At 46.1% G+C, this 18,446-nt stretch overlaps 1 protein-coding gene across 6 annotated transcripts in view; it reads right to left on the bottom strand.

The window, feature by feature from the left end:
• The window catches only part of CHD2 (chromodomain helicase DNA binding protein 2), a 119,892-nt gene that overhangs the window by 71,255 nt on the left and 30,191 nt on the right, over positions 1–18,446 (bottom strand). For 5 of the 6 annotated variants that reach the window (XR_001515200.1, XM_006771752.2, XM_015569137.1 and 2 more), the window contains 4 exons: positions 12,719–12,950; positions 9,435–9,521; positions 7,739–7,800; positions 1,717–1,824 (listed from right to left, as the gene is read on the bottom strand). Coding sequence is in view for 5 of the 6 variants with exons in the window: in XM_006771752.2 (XP_006771815.1) it covers positions 1,717–1,824; positions 7,739–7,800; positions 9,435–9,521; positions 12,719–12,950 (489 nt within the window). In the remaining variant the exon portion in view is untranslated. The remainder of the gene's footprint in view (positions 1–1,716; positions 1,825–7,738; positions 7,801–9,434; positions 9,522–12,718; positions 12,951–18,446) is intronic. The other variant, XM_006771753.2, reaches the window with a different exon arrangement.

Here is an 18,446-nt window from a genome sequence, read left to right as displayed (position 1 = left end):
GGTGGGGGTGGGGGTGGGGGACAAGTGCCGTGTCCTGAGCCAGGGGTAGGCAAACATTCTGCTGGAAACAGCCCGAGGGTGTGAAGATTTTGGGTTTTCCCAGACAAGAGACAAAACTGAGGCCACCACATAGGTACTTACATAGCGAGAGAAAATAAATGTTCACGGATTTTTGAGTGACAAAAATTGAAAATATCAAGTAATCATCACTGAGTATATTTTTTGGGATACATATCGGCTAAGGAGAAGAACAGCACTTTTTTTTAAGGGATTACATGTCACTGAACTGGAATTCAAACTTAGTTTCCCTATTGTCAAACTACCAATGTTCATCTATAAAGCTATACTGAGCCGGTGGGCCGTACAAAACGAGGTGGGGAGTGGGATCTGGCCCCGAGGCCATCGCCTGCCAACCCCACCCTACACCACAGTGCAAGGGCGCCAAGTTCCCGGGGCCCCTCTGCCTCCCGCCTTCCTTCACCCCCACCAGTATCGTATGATGCCATCTATCTGATCAAGAAGTACCACTCTCCCACCACTCGGCCTACTTCCTTCTCTGACAATCAGATCCTCTGTTTAATGCTACATAGATTATATGAACAAGGTAATAAACAGTGAAGAACGCTTTCAACCAGTCAGTGTTAAAAACTTAAGAGTTAGTTCCCTCAAAAAGGAGGTTTTTTAAACTTTTTTAAAAATAGGTTTTTAGCCCTAGCCAGTTTGGCTCAGTGGATAATGCATCCACCTGCGGACTAAAGGGCCCCGGGTTCAATTCCGGTCAAGGGCACATGCCTCGGTTGCGGGCTCCTCCCTGGCCCCGGCCCTGGTCGGGGTGTGTGCAGGAGGCAACCAATCGATGTTTTTCTCTCACATCGATATTTCTCTCTGTCTTTCCCTCTCTCTTCTACTCTCTCAAAAATCAACAAAAAAATATCCTCGGGTGAGGATTTGAAATAAATAAATAAAAATAAAGTAGCTGTACCATTTAAAAAAATTAAAAAGTGGTACATTATTATACAGTATGTTTTTATTGATTTTAGAGAGAAAGGGAGAGAGAAGAGGAGAGCGATAAAAACATCAATGGTAAGAAAGAATTACTGATGGGCTGTCTCCTGCATGCCCCCTACTGGGGATCGAGCCCAAAACCCAGGCACATGCCTTGACTGCGAATGGAACCGTGACCCCGTGGTCGACGCTCAACCAATGAGCCAGTCCATCTGGGCTAGTGGACGGCAAACTGCAGCTCGCGGGCCACTTGCGGCTCTGTGGCCCCTTGAGTGTGGCTCTTCCACAAAATACCGACTTCTGCGCATGGGCCACGAAGTTTCAATCACACTGTACGTGCGCACCCGCACGTGGTCTTTTGTGGAAGAGCCACACTCAAGGGGCCAAAGAGCCGCGTGTGGCTCACGAGCCACGGTTTGCCGACCACGGGCCTGGGCCACAGGGAGCTTTTTTAAAGAGAAGACACGTTCTTCCCACATCACTGATCCAACATGGAGTAGGGAACAGTCAGAGTCACTGAGCTACAGATCATGGACACGCCCCGCCATGCCGTCACTGGCTAACGATGCAGGCTGGCCAGAAGTGAACCGCAGACACCGGAAACCCAGAGGCACCGCACACTGCGTCCCATCTCTTCCTGGCACCGCGCCCTCTCGGTCTGACACAGACATCGCTCCCCCAGAGGCGGGGATGCCCGAGCCAACACTGCACCTTCTGGGGAAAGGCCTCCGGGCTCTCACTGTGTTTTGCTCTGGTTCACTCTCTGCATCGCTGCCTGGCTCCTGTTCATCTTCTGAGGGCTCCCGCTTCCACTTTTCTCTGTGATCAAAAGCAAAGCACAATGATTTTTCTCTCGAAGATGCTTCCGGATTGTTCAGCTTGAAGATTCCGACAACACCAATTCTGATCGAATTACCCAAAAGGCAGACCATGTGTATTTTAGCTCTTACGCTCAAGAGATTTCTTCTAGCTCCATTTACATTTTGGCTGTGCAATACTGACTCCTGGTTTTATATTTCGTAACAAAAAAAATGAAAGTGGAAACTAAACTAAAGCTGTGTTTTTATAAAACCATTGGTTCTGGATAAAAAATGCTGTTAAGCCCTAGGCTGCTTGGCTAAGTGGATAGAGCGTCGGCCTGCGGACTGAAGGGTCCCGGGTTCGATTCCGGCCAAGGGCACATGCCTGAGTTGCGGGCTCAATCCCCAGTAGGGGGCGTGCAGTAGGCAGCTGATCGATGATTCTCTCCCATCATTGATGTTTCTCTCTCTCTCTCCCTCTCCCTTCCTCTCTGAAATCAATAAATATATATTTTTTAAAATGCTGTTAAATCTCTCATATTCTATTTTGATTTGACTATTAACACTAGCCAGAGTGACGCCATAATATATACTCAATCGGTATTTCTCAAACGTCGGCATTGACAGCGTCACTGAAAGGGGTTGTTAATTCGGATTTCTGGGCCGCAGCCAGTTTTTGACTCAGGTCTAATGTGAGGCCTAAGATTTTAGTTTTAACAAATTCGTGCGGATGCTGCTGCTACACTTAGGAGACTTCTCTGAGAACTCATACTGGATATTTTCACATCGTCAGAATACACTTGAGGAAACAGTCCCTAAAGTTATGTTTCAATGATAAACCTACCACCTACTAAATTGTCTGTTCAGCCAAAGACGTAATTATTAGACATGGACGGTGTTCCTTTGCTCCTTGAGACTTTAGAAGGCCGGGAAGAGCCACACCCCAATATGTATCCTACTCCCCCAGTTTCTGAAGTTTACTTGGAGACCAAACGAGATACCACAGGGACTTAGCTTATTTCTCACCTGCGGGGAAGAAGGAACACCCTGGGCATGAAATGTCTGGGGGGAGCCAGAGAAGGGAAGAAAACTTATAAGCAAGCTCAAGTCCTTGCTCTGCAAATAAAACAATTACCACTGTGCCTCTTGGTCTCCGTATAGGAAATGAGGTTTTGCTGAGGACAAGTGTGGCAGAATTGCAGTCAAATCGATATTCTCAGGGGAGGACAGGTCACAGTCCTAGAGAAGCTCGCTGTGAGAAGGTGACTGATCCGTGGATTCCTAAGAGCCTTCCTAAAAGGTACCAGGGCACCCTGGCGGGATTGGCTCAGTGGATAGAGCGTCGGTCTGCGGACTGAAGGGTCCCGGGTTCAGTTCCGGTCAAAGGCACATGCCTGGGTTGTGGGCTCCATCCCCAGTGTGGGGCGAGCAGGAGGCAGCCAATCCATGATTCTCTCTCATCATGGATGTTTCTCTCTCTCCCCCTCTCTTTTCTTCTCTGAAATCAGTAAAATTAAAAAAAAAAAAAAAGGCGGCAGATCCACCCTATACCTGAGTGTGTGTAAACTTTAGGGGAAAAAAATGTTTTTTCGAGCCTTCCTGACAAGGCAGTGGAGCCTTCTATGTCCATTACTCAGGTTCTAGTGACGCTGTTTTGCATCTGAGTCCCTGTGGGCAGGGCCCTCTATGCTCATCTTTGTACCTGAGCTCAGCGAGAACGCAGGCAAACAGAGACTCTGCTTTGTTAAGTAACGGGATAGTTAATGAAAGAATGAGCCACATCAGTGTAGGGGTCAGGCAGGTAGGGGGCTCTTGGAAGCACGCGAGCTAAGACACCAAGGCCTGCTAGCGCCGCCTAACCCTGCAGTCGCTCTTTAAATCCGAGACCTCCTTACGCCTATATTCTGGGCGCCTATCTTATTCTCTTCCCCCGGAGACTAGACAATATATGTCTGCTAAAGCCTCCCAGGAATAGAAGTGATAGCAGCAAGGAAGACAGGAAGATGTCTCCAGTGACTGGGAGCCTGGCACGTGAGGCTGCAGCCCCCCAGGGCCAAGTCCAGAACAGCTGGTGCTCCCAACGGGCTCACTGTCAAAGGGCAGAGAAGTGGCTTTGCAGAAAACACAATGAAAGAACACGAACAACGAAGACCTAAGGGACAGCAGATCAGATGAGAAAAATCCTCTGTCACGTGTGCGTTGTAATTTCCACGTCCCACCAGGTACTGAAAAGCTAAATGAGGGTCTACCTATGTGCTTTAGGAGACTAAAATGGCCGTGGGTGCTGAGGCGAGTTTTCCAGCTAAAGGACAGATCTGTAGGGTATGGACAACCAGGAGGACTTAGAATCTGCCAATACAAGAACGTACAAAAACTTAGCACGTCGCCCTGACAGGTTTGGCTCAGTGGATAGAGCGTCGGCCTGCGGACTAAAGGGTCCCAGGTTCAATTCCGGGCAAGGGCATGTACCTTGGTTGCGGGCACATCCCCAGTGGGGGGTGTGCAAGAGGCAGCTGATCGATGTTTCTCTCGCATCGATGTTTCTAACTCTCCCTCTCCCTTCCTCTCTGTAAAAAAAATCAATAAAATATATTTTTTTTTAAAATTAGCACGTCAACTGGTCCACAGGCCTCCTCTTAGAGATGGAAACTGAAGCCCCGTGAAAACAAGTGGTTTGGCTCCATCACAGCCCGAGCCCTGGGACTCTCAACCATAACCCTGAAAACTAAAAAAATCAGGAAAAAGTCCAGCCAGGCTTACACCTTCTGGGAAGATCTGAATAATCGGAGGCCTGACTGATTCTGTGTGGAAGTGTATCCGACACTGGATAATGGATGAAATTTTCAAGAACAGGGAGAAAAATGTTAAGTTAGGATCAGCGATATTAATCACTTGGAATGTGCGGTGAAGAGTGGTCAGTTAGTTACAGGAGATGACTTCTCCACCCTGTAGATGGGCTGTGCGGGGACATTATACTCTGGAGCTTTTAAGCTTTTAAATGCTAATTCCCACCATGACTCTGGGGAGCCAGTCCCTTGTAAGGCCTTATTCTTCAAAAATGTCAATGTCATAAAAGCAATGAAAGCCTGTAAAATGCTCTAGTTCCGTGGTTGACAAACTGGCTCGCAAGCCACATGCGGCTCTTTGGCCCCTTGAGTGTGGCTCTTCCACAAAATACCACGTGCGGGTGCGCACGTACAGTGCGACTGAAACTTCGTGGCCCATGAGCAGAAGTAGCTGTTTTATGGGAGAGCCACACTCAAGGAGCCAAAGAGCCGCATGTGGCTCGTGAGCTGCAGTTTGCCGACCATTGCTCTAGATAAAGGGAACCTGACAATATCTAATCACTGACTGAATCTCCTAGTGAAGGTGGGAAAATGTTAGAAAAGACATTATTGGGTCAATTGACAAAAATAGAAATATGAACTGGACCCAAGTATTTCAGCAATGCTAAATCTATTTATGTTAAAACTGCACTGTGCTTATGAAAGAGAAGATCCTTTATTCTTAGGAAATACAGTCTTAGGTATTTTAAGAGTAAAAGGCCATGATGTGCATCTTAAACGATTCAGAAAAACATGACATGTGCTAGTACATATAAAAAGAACACGACAATAATGGCAATAACAAGAACGGTAACCAGTGGTAAAGTACACAGGCAGTCTAGTCTTTGTGCTTTTACTGTCACGAAGTTTGAAATTAATTCCTAAAAAAAGTTTTTAAAAATAGTTTCCTTTTTGTCGTCGTTGTTAATGCTCACCCGAGGATATTGTTCCCACTGATTCTGTGAGAGAGTGGAAGGGAGGGGAGACAGACTAGGTCCGGGATGCAGCCGAATCAATAAAATATATTTAAAAAAAAAAAAACACGACAATAACGGAAATAACAAGAATGGTAACCAATGTAAAGCACACAAGTAGTCTAGTCTTTGTGCTTTTATTGTCACGAAGTTTGAAATTAATTCCTAAAAAAAGTTTTTAAAAATAGTTTCCTTTTTGTCGTCGTTGTTAATGCTCACCCGAGGATATTGTTCCCACTGATTCTGTGAGAGAGTGGAAGGGAGGGGAGACAGACTAGGCCCGGGATGCAGCCGGCAACCGAGGTACGTGCCCTTGATTGGAATCGAACCCTGGCCCTTTAGTCCACAGGCCGACACTCCAACCACTGAGCCAAACCGGCTAGGGCAAAATAGCTCCTTTTTAGACGTCTTTAAAATCTGAGGGTTTCAGAATAGCATTTCCCTGTGCTAATTTTTCCAAATTCCCCCTGAGTCTCGCTCAAGTCTGAAGCTCGTAGCCCCCAAGCTGGGCTTGCCCACTAGCTCAGCTCACAAAGGGTGCCCCCAGCACTGTGCCTTTCTGATGACACTCACTCAGGAGAAGGCTCCCAAGCCCAGCTCCCCAAACCCAGCAGGAAGTGAGGCCACACAAGTTCCTGGGGAAGAGCCTAGGCAGGGAGACGGCATGACAGAGACCCCCACACACCCCCTACCCTCACCCCCGGTGCAGAACTAAGTGCTTCTACTCTGGGGAAAGAAAGGTCCTTAAAGGCTTCCGGAAGTTGCCGACCTTGAGTGCTCTGAGGGTACGAGAGGGAGAGTAAGTACAGGGGAAGACTGATGAGTTGCACCATGGCTGAAGAATGCGGGCTTCTGCACACTGGGGCCAGGCCATTAACATAGGCAGTCGGGGTCTTCTAGCACAGCAGCAGCACCTGGATCCCAGTCCAGAGACCAGGGACGAGAACAATCAGGGGCTTCTCCAAGGCCCCCAAAAGGCCCCTGAGACTGGGGGGCCGGGGGGGTGGGGGTTGAGAACAATCTCCCCAGCAGGCCACGGGACTGAGGTAGGACCAAAGCCTTCCAAGACACCAAGTGCGGGCTTGCCTACAGTTATCACTTCTGCAACTCTAACGCGGAATCGAGAACACAGATGAAAATTGCACTGTGCTCTGATAAGGCCTATATTGAACTCCTGGCTTGGAAAACTTTCTAGTAACTTCTGTTAGGTCGGCAGAATAAGCATTCCTCTATTTTGGAAATGAGGAGATGGATTTTAAAAACTCCCATCACTGTGCCTTAGGCCAAGTACTTAAGACTACTAATGTTTTAGAACAGAGAATACCTCACTGGGGCTCTTAATAAGGGCCATGGACGACTGTGTACCATGAGAAACCCTTAGATCTGTGTGCAAAGTTTTGACTATCTACATTTTTCCTTTTTTTGAAATGCTGCTATACTTTTTTCTAAGAAGATGGGCTATAAAATCCAGATTTTCCAAGGGATCCACATGCCCCCAAAAACAGGTTTTTAAAATTATTTCTCAAAAAGAAAAAAAAGCAAACATAGTTGCATCTTAATATTCATTAAGACAAATGTTAAAAGAATGAGCATATAATCCATGTTATAAAGAAATTTCACGTTAAGGCCATGATTTAAAGTGTTCTGGCTTATGAACTGTAATGTTAAAATTATATGGAAATGACCATGTGAAATCTCGTATTACAATGGGTGTGCAAACAATATAATATTGCCATGCCGACACAAAGAACAAATGGAAATGAAGGCAAATCTAAACCTGCCCTTTGCTCGACTAGAACAGAACACCAAATGCCTACATATTTGGTATTTGTGCACATTTAAAAAAATAACATTAATTGGACTAAAGGGGCGACAGATGGAGTAAGGTGGGGTCCGCCCCCCAGGAGCGCAGGCTGGTGGGAAATACTTACTTTGGAGTTGAACACTGAGAATCTTGGGCTCTGAATGCTGCTGCTGCAGCAGGTCGAGCTGGACAGGGACCCAAGATAGTGAGAGAGAGAGAGAAGCGGGCTCTGGGACCTGGGGGAGGCTGGAGACACAAGGAAGGCAGTCCCCGACACGCCGACACGTTACCATCTACCACGGGAAGGAATCGCCCCCGGAAGAGACTTACTGTTTTTTCAGCTGCCTCTGGCCTCTTCGTTTTGGGCTCCCACTCTCAGACCCGCTACTGGCCTTCAGCGTGTAAGGGGGAGAAAGGAGCACAGACTTTAATTCACGGTCATCAGGGTCCGCACTAGCCCGCTTAACAAGTCTACTCAGTATAACATCATCCCACGTGAGCTTCCAGGCAGAAAGAAACCCCGGCATTTGTGTGGTGGCGCCCTCTCTCCTTTTGCTTTGAAAATTAATTCGTGTGTCATTTCTGGGTTGTCTCTGATGCCAGGGGGTCGTTCTCATACTCAGCTTGACTCCTACAAGCGTGCGGGACAGTGGGAGTTTCTGGAATGATGGCATCGCTCTGCACCTGCACAGTCCCTGTCAGATACCACGGCCAGCAGGCTCGTGTGGCCACCGGGACCCTGAAGTGGGGCCAGAGGGACTCGGGAGTGGAATTTTTCATTTTACTCCGTTTCAATGGGTGTAAATTTTAAACGTCCCGTCTCTAGTGGCGACCGTGCAGGTCTAGAATGGCACATGGAAACGCCACAACATTGAATGCGTCATTAGCGGTGGTGGCTACTGATCGGTTTCATTTGAGACTCATTCATGAGCGTCATCAGCAACAGTGCTCTGCTAACAGCACGTGGCCGAGGGAAGTTCACGGTCAGAGACATCTTTGAACAGCTCTTTCCCGCCAAAGTTAAGCAAAATGGCCAACCTCCCCTACTGCTCTTGTTCCGGTGCCCTACAGAGAACGTGTTAACTTATATTCAAAAGGTTCACACATCTATGTGATTGGTTGTGGCAAAGACAGCTCGGTGACCCAGTCCTACACGCTGTGGGGAAGGAAAGCTAAGGCCAACCAGCTCCGAGGTCAAAACAAAACACCATAAAGGCAATGCCAATGTCATGGCCAATTAGATTTTTAAAACCGATCAACTAAAATCCACCCCAACTCACTAACCTTTGGCTATCAATATTTAACTTTTAGCAGAAGGGTGATATATAGTTAAGAATGGCAAAAAAAAAAAAAAGTATCTCTTCAGAATGGAATCTATAAACCTAACACAGAGGTAAGAATCCACAAAATTATCACAAACGGAGAAAAGTCTGATTCTATAGAAACCACGGAACCCAATAAACAGTACTCATTTTAGAAACCACCCATCTCTCACAATTGACCACAGAGTAAATCCGTGTGAAACATTGTATACGGCACACTAAACATGAGCTAGGAAACCAAATGTAAAGAAACGAGTTAAAATACATTACGTATGTCAAGTAAACTCTTTTCTCATAAATACACCTGAAACTCGTGCCATTGTTTTGTATCTGTTTACCAGGCAAGTTACTCATTGAACAAAAAAAGTAGATTTACAACCTAGATATTTAAAAAAAGTAAATATCTTACTACAATCGATTTCACTATGAGAAACGTCCAAAAAAACTTAAAAATTTAAGGCCAGTTCTGTATAGTAATCTTAACCCTCTGCTGCAACATTCACTATTACATGTTCTTCCTGGAAAGTTTCTTTTTTGTGAAGCCCCACGTGGCTTTCCTTGCTGTGCTAGGTTGAGAAAGCTCTCATTAATCATTTAATTTCCACCCTGATGTTGAGTCTTTGTTCGTGGCAATACATACTGGAGTCGGAAAGGATAAGGTAAGGAGCTTCAATATACCCCCTTAAAACATTTCTTTCTCTTACCTCCTCCTTAATATTAAATCGTGATGGTTCTTGTCTGCTTCGGTTTGACCGCCTAACCCCATACACATCCGGGTATTCTTCCCACATCTGTAAAATTAACAGGCCATGCATGAATCGTTTTTCTCTTGATCCCCACCCCCATTTACTATTTTCACTACTACCAACATGTATTTTCATTTAAGAGCATTCAAGTAACTAAATATCAAAAGGGTTGTTTGGTTAGTTTTGTTTACGAGACAAATAAACTCCCATCTTTAAAAAGAATAAGACACAATATCCTAGAACACATTAAAGTGTAACAGTGGCCCTAGCTGGCTTGGCTCAGTGGATAGAGCGTCAGCCTGGGGACTGAAGGGTCCCAGGTTCGATTCCGGTCAAGGGCATGTACCTGGGTTGCGGGCACATCCCCAGTAGGAGATGTGCAGGAGGCAGCTAATCGATGTTTCTCTCTCATCATTGATGTTTCTATCTCTCTCTTTCCTTGTCTCTTCCTCTCTGAAATCAATAAAGAAATATATGTTTTTAAAGAAATATATTAAAAAAAATAAAAATAAAGTGTAACAATGCCTCTTCATTACTAATGGCTATTAAACTTATATGGTACGCTGCTTACCCATCATTAAAACATACACTTACAACTGAATAACATGGCAAGAGAACACTGGCTTCCACTAAGGGCAGACTTATTTACTGATGAATTTTAAGCCCCTAATGTTTTCCGTTCAGCTTTGACTGGTTATTGACCCACCTGAGAAACTAAAAAAAACCCAGCAGGGTCCCACCAAGTCTAATTAAATCAGAATCAGGGCATGTGTATATTTCTTTAAATTCCGCAGGACGTAGGCGACGCCAGATACATATAAATAGTAGGTATGTCTAACATTCAGTTAGAAATTTTCAGAAGGAGAATCACTGCTACCCTTTCTCTAGCACCCCTAATTTTACTCTAAGCAGTAACTATTTTTACTATTATTAAGTATTAACAGTTTGTAACTCTTTTTCTAATTATTATTAAGAACTATTGCCGAAACCGGTTTGGCTCAGTGGATAGAGCGTTGGCCTGCGGACTGAAGGGTCCCGGGTTCGATTCCAGTCAAAGGCATGTGCGTTGGTTGTGGGCACATCCCCAGTGTGGGGTGTGCAGGAGGCGGCTGATGGATGTATCTCTCTCATCGATGTTTCTAACTCTCTATCCCTCTCCCTTCCTCTCTGTAAAAAATCAATAAAATATATTAAAAACGCCGAGTCAGCTACCGAAAACGAGGCCTCCCAAGAGAACAAGGGAGATGGCCCAGGAACAGGCCCTCCAGAACGAGACTCCGATGTAATCCTGTGACCCCGCATCTTCCGTTTACGAAGGGGGAAAGCCCGTAATGGCCTTGGAATGACCTGAGAGGCAGAAGACAGAAGGTCCAACCAGAGGCGTTAGGGCAGCGGCTCTCAACCTGTGGGTCGCAACCCCTTTGGCGGTCGAACGACCCTTTCACAGGGGTCGCCTAAGACCATCCTGCATATCAGATATTTACATGACAATTCATCACGGTAGCAACATGACAGTGATGAAGTAGCCACGAAAATAACTTGATGGTTGGGTCACAACATGAGGAACTGTATCTAAAGGGCGAGAAGGTTGAGAACCACAGCGTTAGGACAACCACGTGGCAGGAACTCTGGGCCCAAGAGGCAGCAGAGGGCGGACACTGAGCAAGTCTGGCCGAGAGAGGAAGGAGGGAGAGAGCCTTACTCTCCTCCTGTCTGCCCACCCCGCCCCCACCCCTTTTGGAGCCTCTGCTAGAGCCACGCAATTCTTCAACACAGGTATTTACGAAGGTTTTAGTAACGGGGGTGGAGGCTAAACTATTTTGTGCCCCTATACCAACCAGTTTTATCATTTAAAAATATTAGACAGGCATTCAGGTTCAACTACTGGGACTTTATTACAATATATATATATATATATTGGAATGCGTATATCCTAAAATCACCCCAGTCCTTTTAAGGGCTAATGGTATCAATGAAAAGCTACCATGTAAAAGGGATGTGTATACAGAAAACAAAGAACCTTCTTTAAAAGCTCTCCTTTTAGAATAATCGTCATTGCAGTCACCATGCAATCTTCCTAACTGGCTGTGCCGTCCAACCACGCGTTAACTTGATGAATGTTTTAGAACTGATCACCTAAATTTTAAAAGAATATTTTAATATTCCTGCCTGAAGTACTTCTGCCTTGAAATTCAGTCCATCTTAGAGATGACTCCCCTTCTTTCCGAGTTCCCCCTTCGCCGTTTTAAATGAACTTAAATGTACGAACTCTTATAAGTTAACAGGTGTGAATGCCAGACAGTAACACTATTTCAGCAAAGTTTTAGACACACTACACAAGCCATGCACAGTTCTTGTGGTTTCCTTTCATCTCCACAAATAAAGGACTCTCCACTGTGCATTACTGTACATAAAAAAACAAAATTTTAACCACCTTTTAATTTTTTTAAAAAGTATATTTTTATTGATTTCACAGAAGAAGGGAGAGGAGGAGAGAAAGAAACATCAATGATGAGAGAGAATCATTAACAGGCTGCCTCCTAAACACCCTCACTGGGAATCGAACCGTGACTTCCTGGTTCACAGGTTGACGCTCAACCTTTGAGCCACACCAGCTGGGCTTAACCACATTTTTAAAATGTTAAAAACCAAAATTATAGACATTTGTCCTTTTGCCCTATAATTTGATGGCTTATGTAATTATTTTCTTTGTAGCCTCTGATCAACAACTAGAGCAGAAAGCAGTCCTCATTTATATCCAGGGGCACTATCCTATATAATAAAAGGCTAATATGCAAATCGACCAAACAGCGCTATGATGCACACTGACCACCCCAGGGGGTTCAATGCAGGAGCTGCCCCCGGTGGTCAGTGCGTTCCCACGGGGGGAGCGCCGCTCAGCCAGAAGCCCTGAGCCAGACTCACGGCTGGGGAGTACAGCGGCGGTGGTGGGAGCCTCTCCTGCCTCCATGGCAGCCTTATGGATGTCTGACTGCCGGCTTAGGCCTGCTCCAGTCGGATATCCCCTGAGGGCTCCCAAACTGTGAGAGGGCGCAGGCCGGACTGAAGGACCTTCTCTCCCCCCACCGAGTGCACGAATTTCATGCACCGGGCCTCTAGTGTTATTAGCAAAGGGGGCTGTGGTTTCCTTATCAAGACACCCAATGAGTTTCCTTGGGAAAGAAAGGCCGGCTCACTGGTCCCGGCTGCGGGCAATTTGTACAGTACGGCAAAGGCGGTACCTTCTTCACATCGGCGATCCGTTCCTTCTTGGAGGCTGGCTTTTCTTTGGCTTCCGGAAGGACGGGCTGGGATTTGGACCCCGCCGATTCACTCTCAGATTCCGACGGACTCTCCGAAGACTCAGAGCTGCTGTTGGACTCGCTGCCATGTCCACTTCCTGGGTCGCTGCCCTGCTCGCTCTCCGACTGGCTGCCTGAGTCAGAACCTGAGGCTTCTTCAGATGCTGAATTACTTAGTAAGGAAAAAATACACATACATTTAAAAAGATTTAAGAACCGTCGCATAAATCGGTTTTCAAAAAATCCTCACAGTAAAATGATTGGATAGTGGCTAATTCTGGTAATACAGAAATCAAAATTTCCAAATTTACTTCTATATTCTTACAATTGCAAATGATATCATTACTATCATTCTCAACATCCTTATTGGCTACCATTTCCTGGGTGCTTATCTGATGCCATATCCCAGTTATTTTATATAAATTAGTTTTTCTGACAAAAATGCAGAATATGTATTATTTTCTCCTTCATTCAGATAAAAAAAAAAATCTGACACTCAGTGTACTTAAGTAACTCTCCCAGGTGAAACAGGTCGATCTATCTGAATCCACTAAGTTTTATTTATTTAGTATCATCCCTCCCTCCTCAAGACAGAAACAAAGCAAAATGCAACACAGAAAAAATTTCACCCAGGCAGGGTTACCCAAGAAGTAAGACTGCAATGTGGCTGTAATTTTCCGATCCATGTCCTAACAACAGGTACTAATCAGACTGCATGGCAGCTCCCTAAAAACATACGCATTCACCCCACACCAGAGGCCCTGCCTGGGGACCTCCCGCACGGAGTCCCAGACCTGGGAGACCTCGCAGAAGAAAATGAACAGAAAGAACATACTGATGCTAAGGGGAAGGCCTAATGCAATGCAGACTGCTACCAGCCACCCTTGTCCCTGCCCTTCCTCACTCCTCAGGGCCCCACCCAGTTTGGCTCAGTGGCTAGAGCGTTGGCCTGCGGACCAAAGGGGTCCCAGGTGCGATTCTGGTCAAGGGCACGTACCTTGGCTGCGGGCACCTCCCCGGCTTTGGCCCCGACTGGGGAGCGTGCAGGAGGCAACCAATCGGTGTGTTTCTCTCACTTCGATGTTTCTCTGTCTTTCCCTCTCTCTTCCACTCTCCCTAAAAATCAAAAGGAAAATATCCTTGGGTGAGGATTCACCACCAACAACAACAACAAAATGAACACTGCTTAGGCAGGCAACCTAAGGCAGGGGGCAGCAGAAGCCACAAAATCGGAAGGGAAGGCTGTGGGGAGATTATCAACCTGGGGGCCTGGAAGGCAGTGCACGCTCCGGGTTCTCCCACAGCGAGAAAGCTCGAGAAGGCCACTCAGGAACATGCGGGGAGGAGCGGAGACACTTGAAAGAGAAATAAAGGTGAAAGACTTGCCAGAGAAAGTAATGGGGGTAGACAGGTCACCCAACTCGGCTGCTTTAAAACGATCTTTTCATTTAGGAGAGGGAAAGGGAGGCAGAACCTAGAAAAACGTTAACGTAACAGCTCCCTGCGTCTAGCAACCAGGAGATAAAAGACAGACAGCATGAAACCCCCCAAAGTCAAGGATTGACCGCAAAACCCCGTGGGAGCGATAGGAAGCAGCAGACAGTGCAGGGGCCATTCTGCTAACAGGAGGAAGCCACGACAATAAAGGGGGAGGGGGAAGTCTCTATTTTGCAAAAGGGAGAAATGAAAAGCCGTTTATGAATTGCATGATCATCGAATACAATGGTTCTCAACCTTCTGGCCCTTTAGATACAGTTCCTCATGTTGTGACCCAACCATAACAATATTTTCGTGGCTACTTCATAAATGTCATGTTGCTACTGTGATGAATCGTCACGTAAATATCTGATATGCAGGATGGTCTTAGGCGACCCCTGTGAAAGGGTCGTTCGACCGCCAGAGGGGTCGCGACCCACAGGTTGAGAACCGCTGATCTAACAGGTACCAGGCATTTCTCTAAGTGCTTTATAGATAAGATTTTGGTTATTCCCCAGGAGGCAGGGATTCCACCCCCAGTCTGGCTCTAAAGAGCGTATTCTATGCTACAACCGGGGCGCAAAACCTCAGAGACTTGGCAAATAAACCGTATCCCTGTTATGCCCTGTCAGGCTTGGCCAGAACCGTGACTCAGTATTGCCAAGGCTTCCTTATATTTACCTACTGAGTCCTTGGTCTCTACACAGTGAAAGCACCTGTGACCAAGGAGAAGGTGGGCACCAGGCAAGAGGGAAGAGGAAGGCTGGGTGGCATCCCCGGCTTGGGTCTCAGCCTAGCCCGTCTCAGGCCTGTGCCATCTTGTAACCTGTGCCGAACTCTGATCTGTGGGTCATGAGAGCATCCCGCGACAGCTATGAAAGCAGCACCCCGTAAATGCCAAAGCCTCACCACCCACACTTCAAAAAGTTTACAATTTCACATCCCAGCTCGATTCCCCTCCTAATAACAAGTTCTTCCCGGCGGGTGCCCGTTGGTGAGTCAGTGCCACACAATTTGTGACACTAGTTAGAATTTATTTTTTTAAAATACATTTTATTGATTTTTTACAGAGAGGAAGGGAGAGGGATAGAGAGTTAGAAACATCGATGAGAGAGAAACATTGATCAGCTGCCTCCTGCACACCTCCTACTGGGGATGTGCCCGCAACCAAGGTACATGCCCTTGACCGGAATCGACCCTGGGACCTTTCAGTCCACAGGCCGACGCTCTATCCACTGAGCCAAACCAGTTAGGGCCAGTTAGAATTTATTAACAGGTGGGCCTCCACCATGTGCCCACAGAAAGGTATAGAGGCAGCTCCGGAAATGTCCTTGTAAGTAAAAAATTTAGGCTGGTGTGGCTCAGTGGTGGAGCATTGACCCATGAGCCAGGAGGTCATTGTTCAATTCCCAGTCAGGACACATGCCCGGGTTTCGGGCTCGATCCCCAGTAGAGGGCGTGCAGGAGGCAGCTGATCCATGATTCTCTCTAATTATTGATGTTTCTCTCCCTCCCCCTCTGAAATGAATGAAAACATTTAAAAAATAAAAGGGCAGTCTACTAGAAAGGGGTGTTGGGGATATACCTAGAAGCTGCATTTACAGTCCAAACAGTTAACTGGAGAGACCTGAAAGATTAGGAAGCTAGTAGGGCCCACACCTCCTCCCAGCCACCTTGGGCGTGGTCCACTAGGAGCACATCCTATAAAACCCAGCTGAGCCCTAACTGGTTTGGCTCAGTGGATAGAGTCGGCTTGCGGACTGAAGGGTCCCGGGTTCGATTCCGGTCAAGGGCATGTACCTTGGTTGTGGGCACATCCCCAGTAGGGGGTGTGCAGAAGGCAGCTGGTTGATGTTTCTCTCTCACTGATGTTTCTAACTCTCTATCTCCCTCCCTCTCTGTAAAAAATCAATAAAATATATTTTTTTAAAAAAGCCCAGCTGATTGCTCAAGACTCACCACGTAACCATTCACAGAGCAAGCCTGGTGCTGCTCGCCTGCCATCTTGGCTTATGCATCAAGCTAATGTGAACAGAAAGGGGCACGCGCTGACCTGACGAGCTCCGGGGAGGCCTTGCAAACGCAGAGACCTAAGGTCATCACAAAGGATGGTCTGAAGTCAAAACTGTAACTAAAAGCAGTTTATGGTGGGGTAGTCGTGTCCTAGGCCGGTATCCTCCCTGACAAAAGTCAATCTTTACCTTAACTGAGCCTCTTGTCTGTTTGCATCTACGACAACATATCCTTGGAATGTCAAAGTCATTGTCCTTTGTCCAGACCCCTCAAAGCACAGGCCGTGCTCCGCGGAGACCTCAAATCCCCTCGTTTCAGTGAATTAATTCTTGACTGTGAACGATCCTGCACCCACCCAAGTAAAAGAAGTGTGTGTCTGTCATTTTGCTTTGGATCCAATCCGAGAGGTGTCCCCGCTTGGCTTTCTCCCGCCTCCCTCATCTCGCACCGATGGATTTCATGTGACCCATTAACGTCTCCTCCTTTGATTGTAATGTATAAAACAACGTGAAAAACTCCTGTCCTCCTCCGGAGCACTGTCTCAACCTGGAGCGTTATTTCAATCCGCTGAGACTCTGCTCCCCAGAAATTGTCGACAGTTTGGCTCAACTAAGTCACAGAAATCCTTCACCGGTCTCAATGTTTCTTACCTTTACACTAGGCACTTCTGATTCTTAAAGCCGCAGGTGTCACCGCCTCTAGGAAAACATCCTTTGTGTCCTCCGACCCTAAACTCAGAGTCTATCAGGGATTTCCATAATCCTCTGTCACTGCATGTCGCCCTAGCAGCTACTACCCCTGGGAACTGGAAACAGGCAGCCTGATTGCAATCTCAGCTTCAACCCCATGCTCCCAAGGTTCTCACTTTCTAGCACATCCTGGAACAGAAAACAATTTAAAACAAAAACAAAACAAAAACACTACAAATACCTCCACATTTAAGGGCCAGGAAGCTTTCAGCTAAACAACAAAGTGAGAAAATTCCCCAATTTCCCATGGCATGAATAGTTATAAGGCAATTTAAAAAATGGAATTTTCAGAAATTATCCACCATACATACAGAATCCTCATGAAAAAAAAGTGTCTGAAACTAACACAAAATAATATTGAATGTAAACTGTAACTGAAAACTAAAAATTGTTTAAAGGAAAATAAGTATCTGAAAATTACTTAAAATCTGAATTGAAAACAAGTTTCATAATTTTTTATTGAACGATCGATACAAGGGAAATATAATGCAAAAACAAATGAAAGGGACTCGAGTCAAAACTGGGATTTTAGATTCCGAGAGGAAAATGAACGCTTATGGAAAAAGTTGAGCACTGTTTTCATTTGTGAATAAAAATAAGTTGGTATCTTTTCGAAATCTTTTTTGAAGCTGGCAAAATGGGGTGATTAAGTATTTCTTACAAACAGACTCTGAACGCGACCAGCATTCGTTCATAGCTATTGTTCCATTACATTTTCATCGCCATTTCCCAAATGGCCACAAGAGGGCAGCACGGCAACACCTCACTTACGGAGCAGGCCTGAGGGTTCCCCACCCAGGAGCTGCCATTTCAGCGCTTGGGAGGGTGTGTGTGTGTTTTTTCTCCCTAAACTTAACAAAATGGCTGCAGAGCTTGGCAGGGCAAGGTTTTGTTGCTAGTGGAAGCAACATCGGGTCAAAACACAAAGCAATCTACACTGGGATTGCATAAAACCTATTTCCAGACGAAAGCTCTATCGACGGTAGAACAGCTAATATTTTTTGAACGCTCATGAAGCAGATCCATGCAAACCTCTCCTTTAATCCTTACAACAAAGACATAATTAGCCTCATCTTACAGCAGAGGCGTGGCCCGTGTGTGTGTGTGTGTGTGTGTGTGTGTGATGTCCTCGTCCCCACCCCCAGCCTGGAGTATGAATCCACACGACTCAACCTCTAAGTGGTACTCCTGTCCCACCGAGTCACTGGCACATTCTTCAATTCAACAGATTCTTGAGGCGCCCAAAGGTGATGCAGAACAATTCCTTCTAAGCACATCTGTGTCAAAGATCTTTATCTCCCCCACCTCTGGCTCAAGGCCTATGATTCTGATGACTAAACCACATAAATGAGGTTAAAAGGCAAGGACAGAGAAAAGAAATTTCAATGTATACACAACAAGAAATGTATACATACAACATTACACATTAA

This window comes from Myotis davidii, unplaced genomic scaffold (assembly GCF_000327345.1).
Source record: "Myotis davidii unplaced genomic scaffold, ASM32734v1 scaffold164, whole genome shotgun sequence".
NCBI classification, from domain to species: Eukaryota; Metazoa; Chordata; class Mammalia; order Chiroptera; family Vespertilionidae; genus Myotis; species Myotis davidii.
The sequence above is the reverse complement of the archived record's forward strand: the minus strand, read 5'-3'. Positions and strand labels throughout refer to the sequence as shown.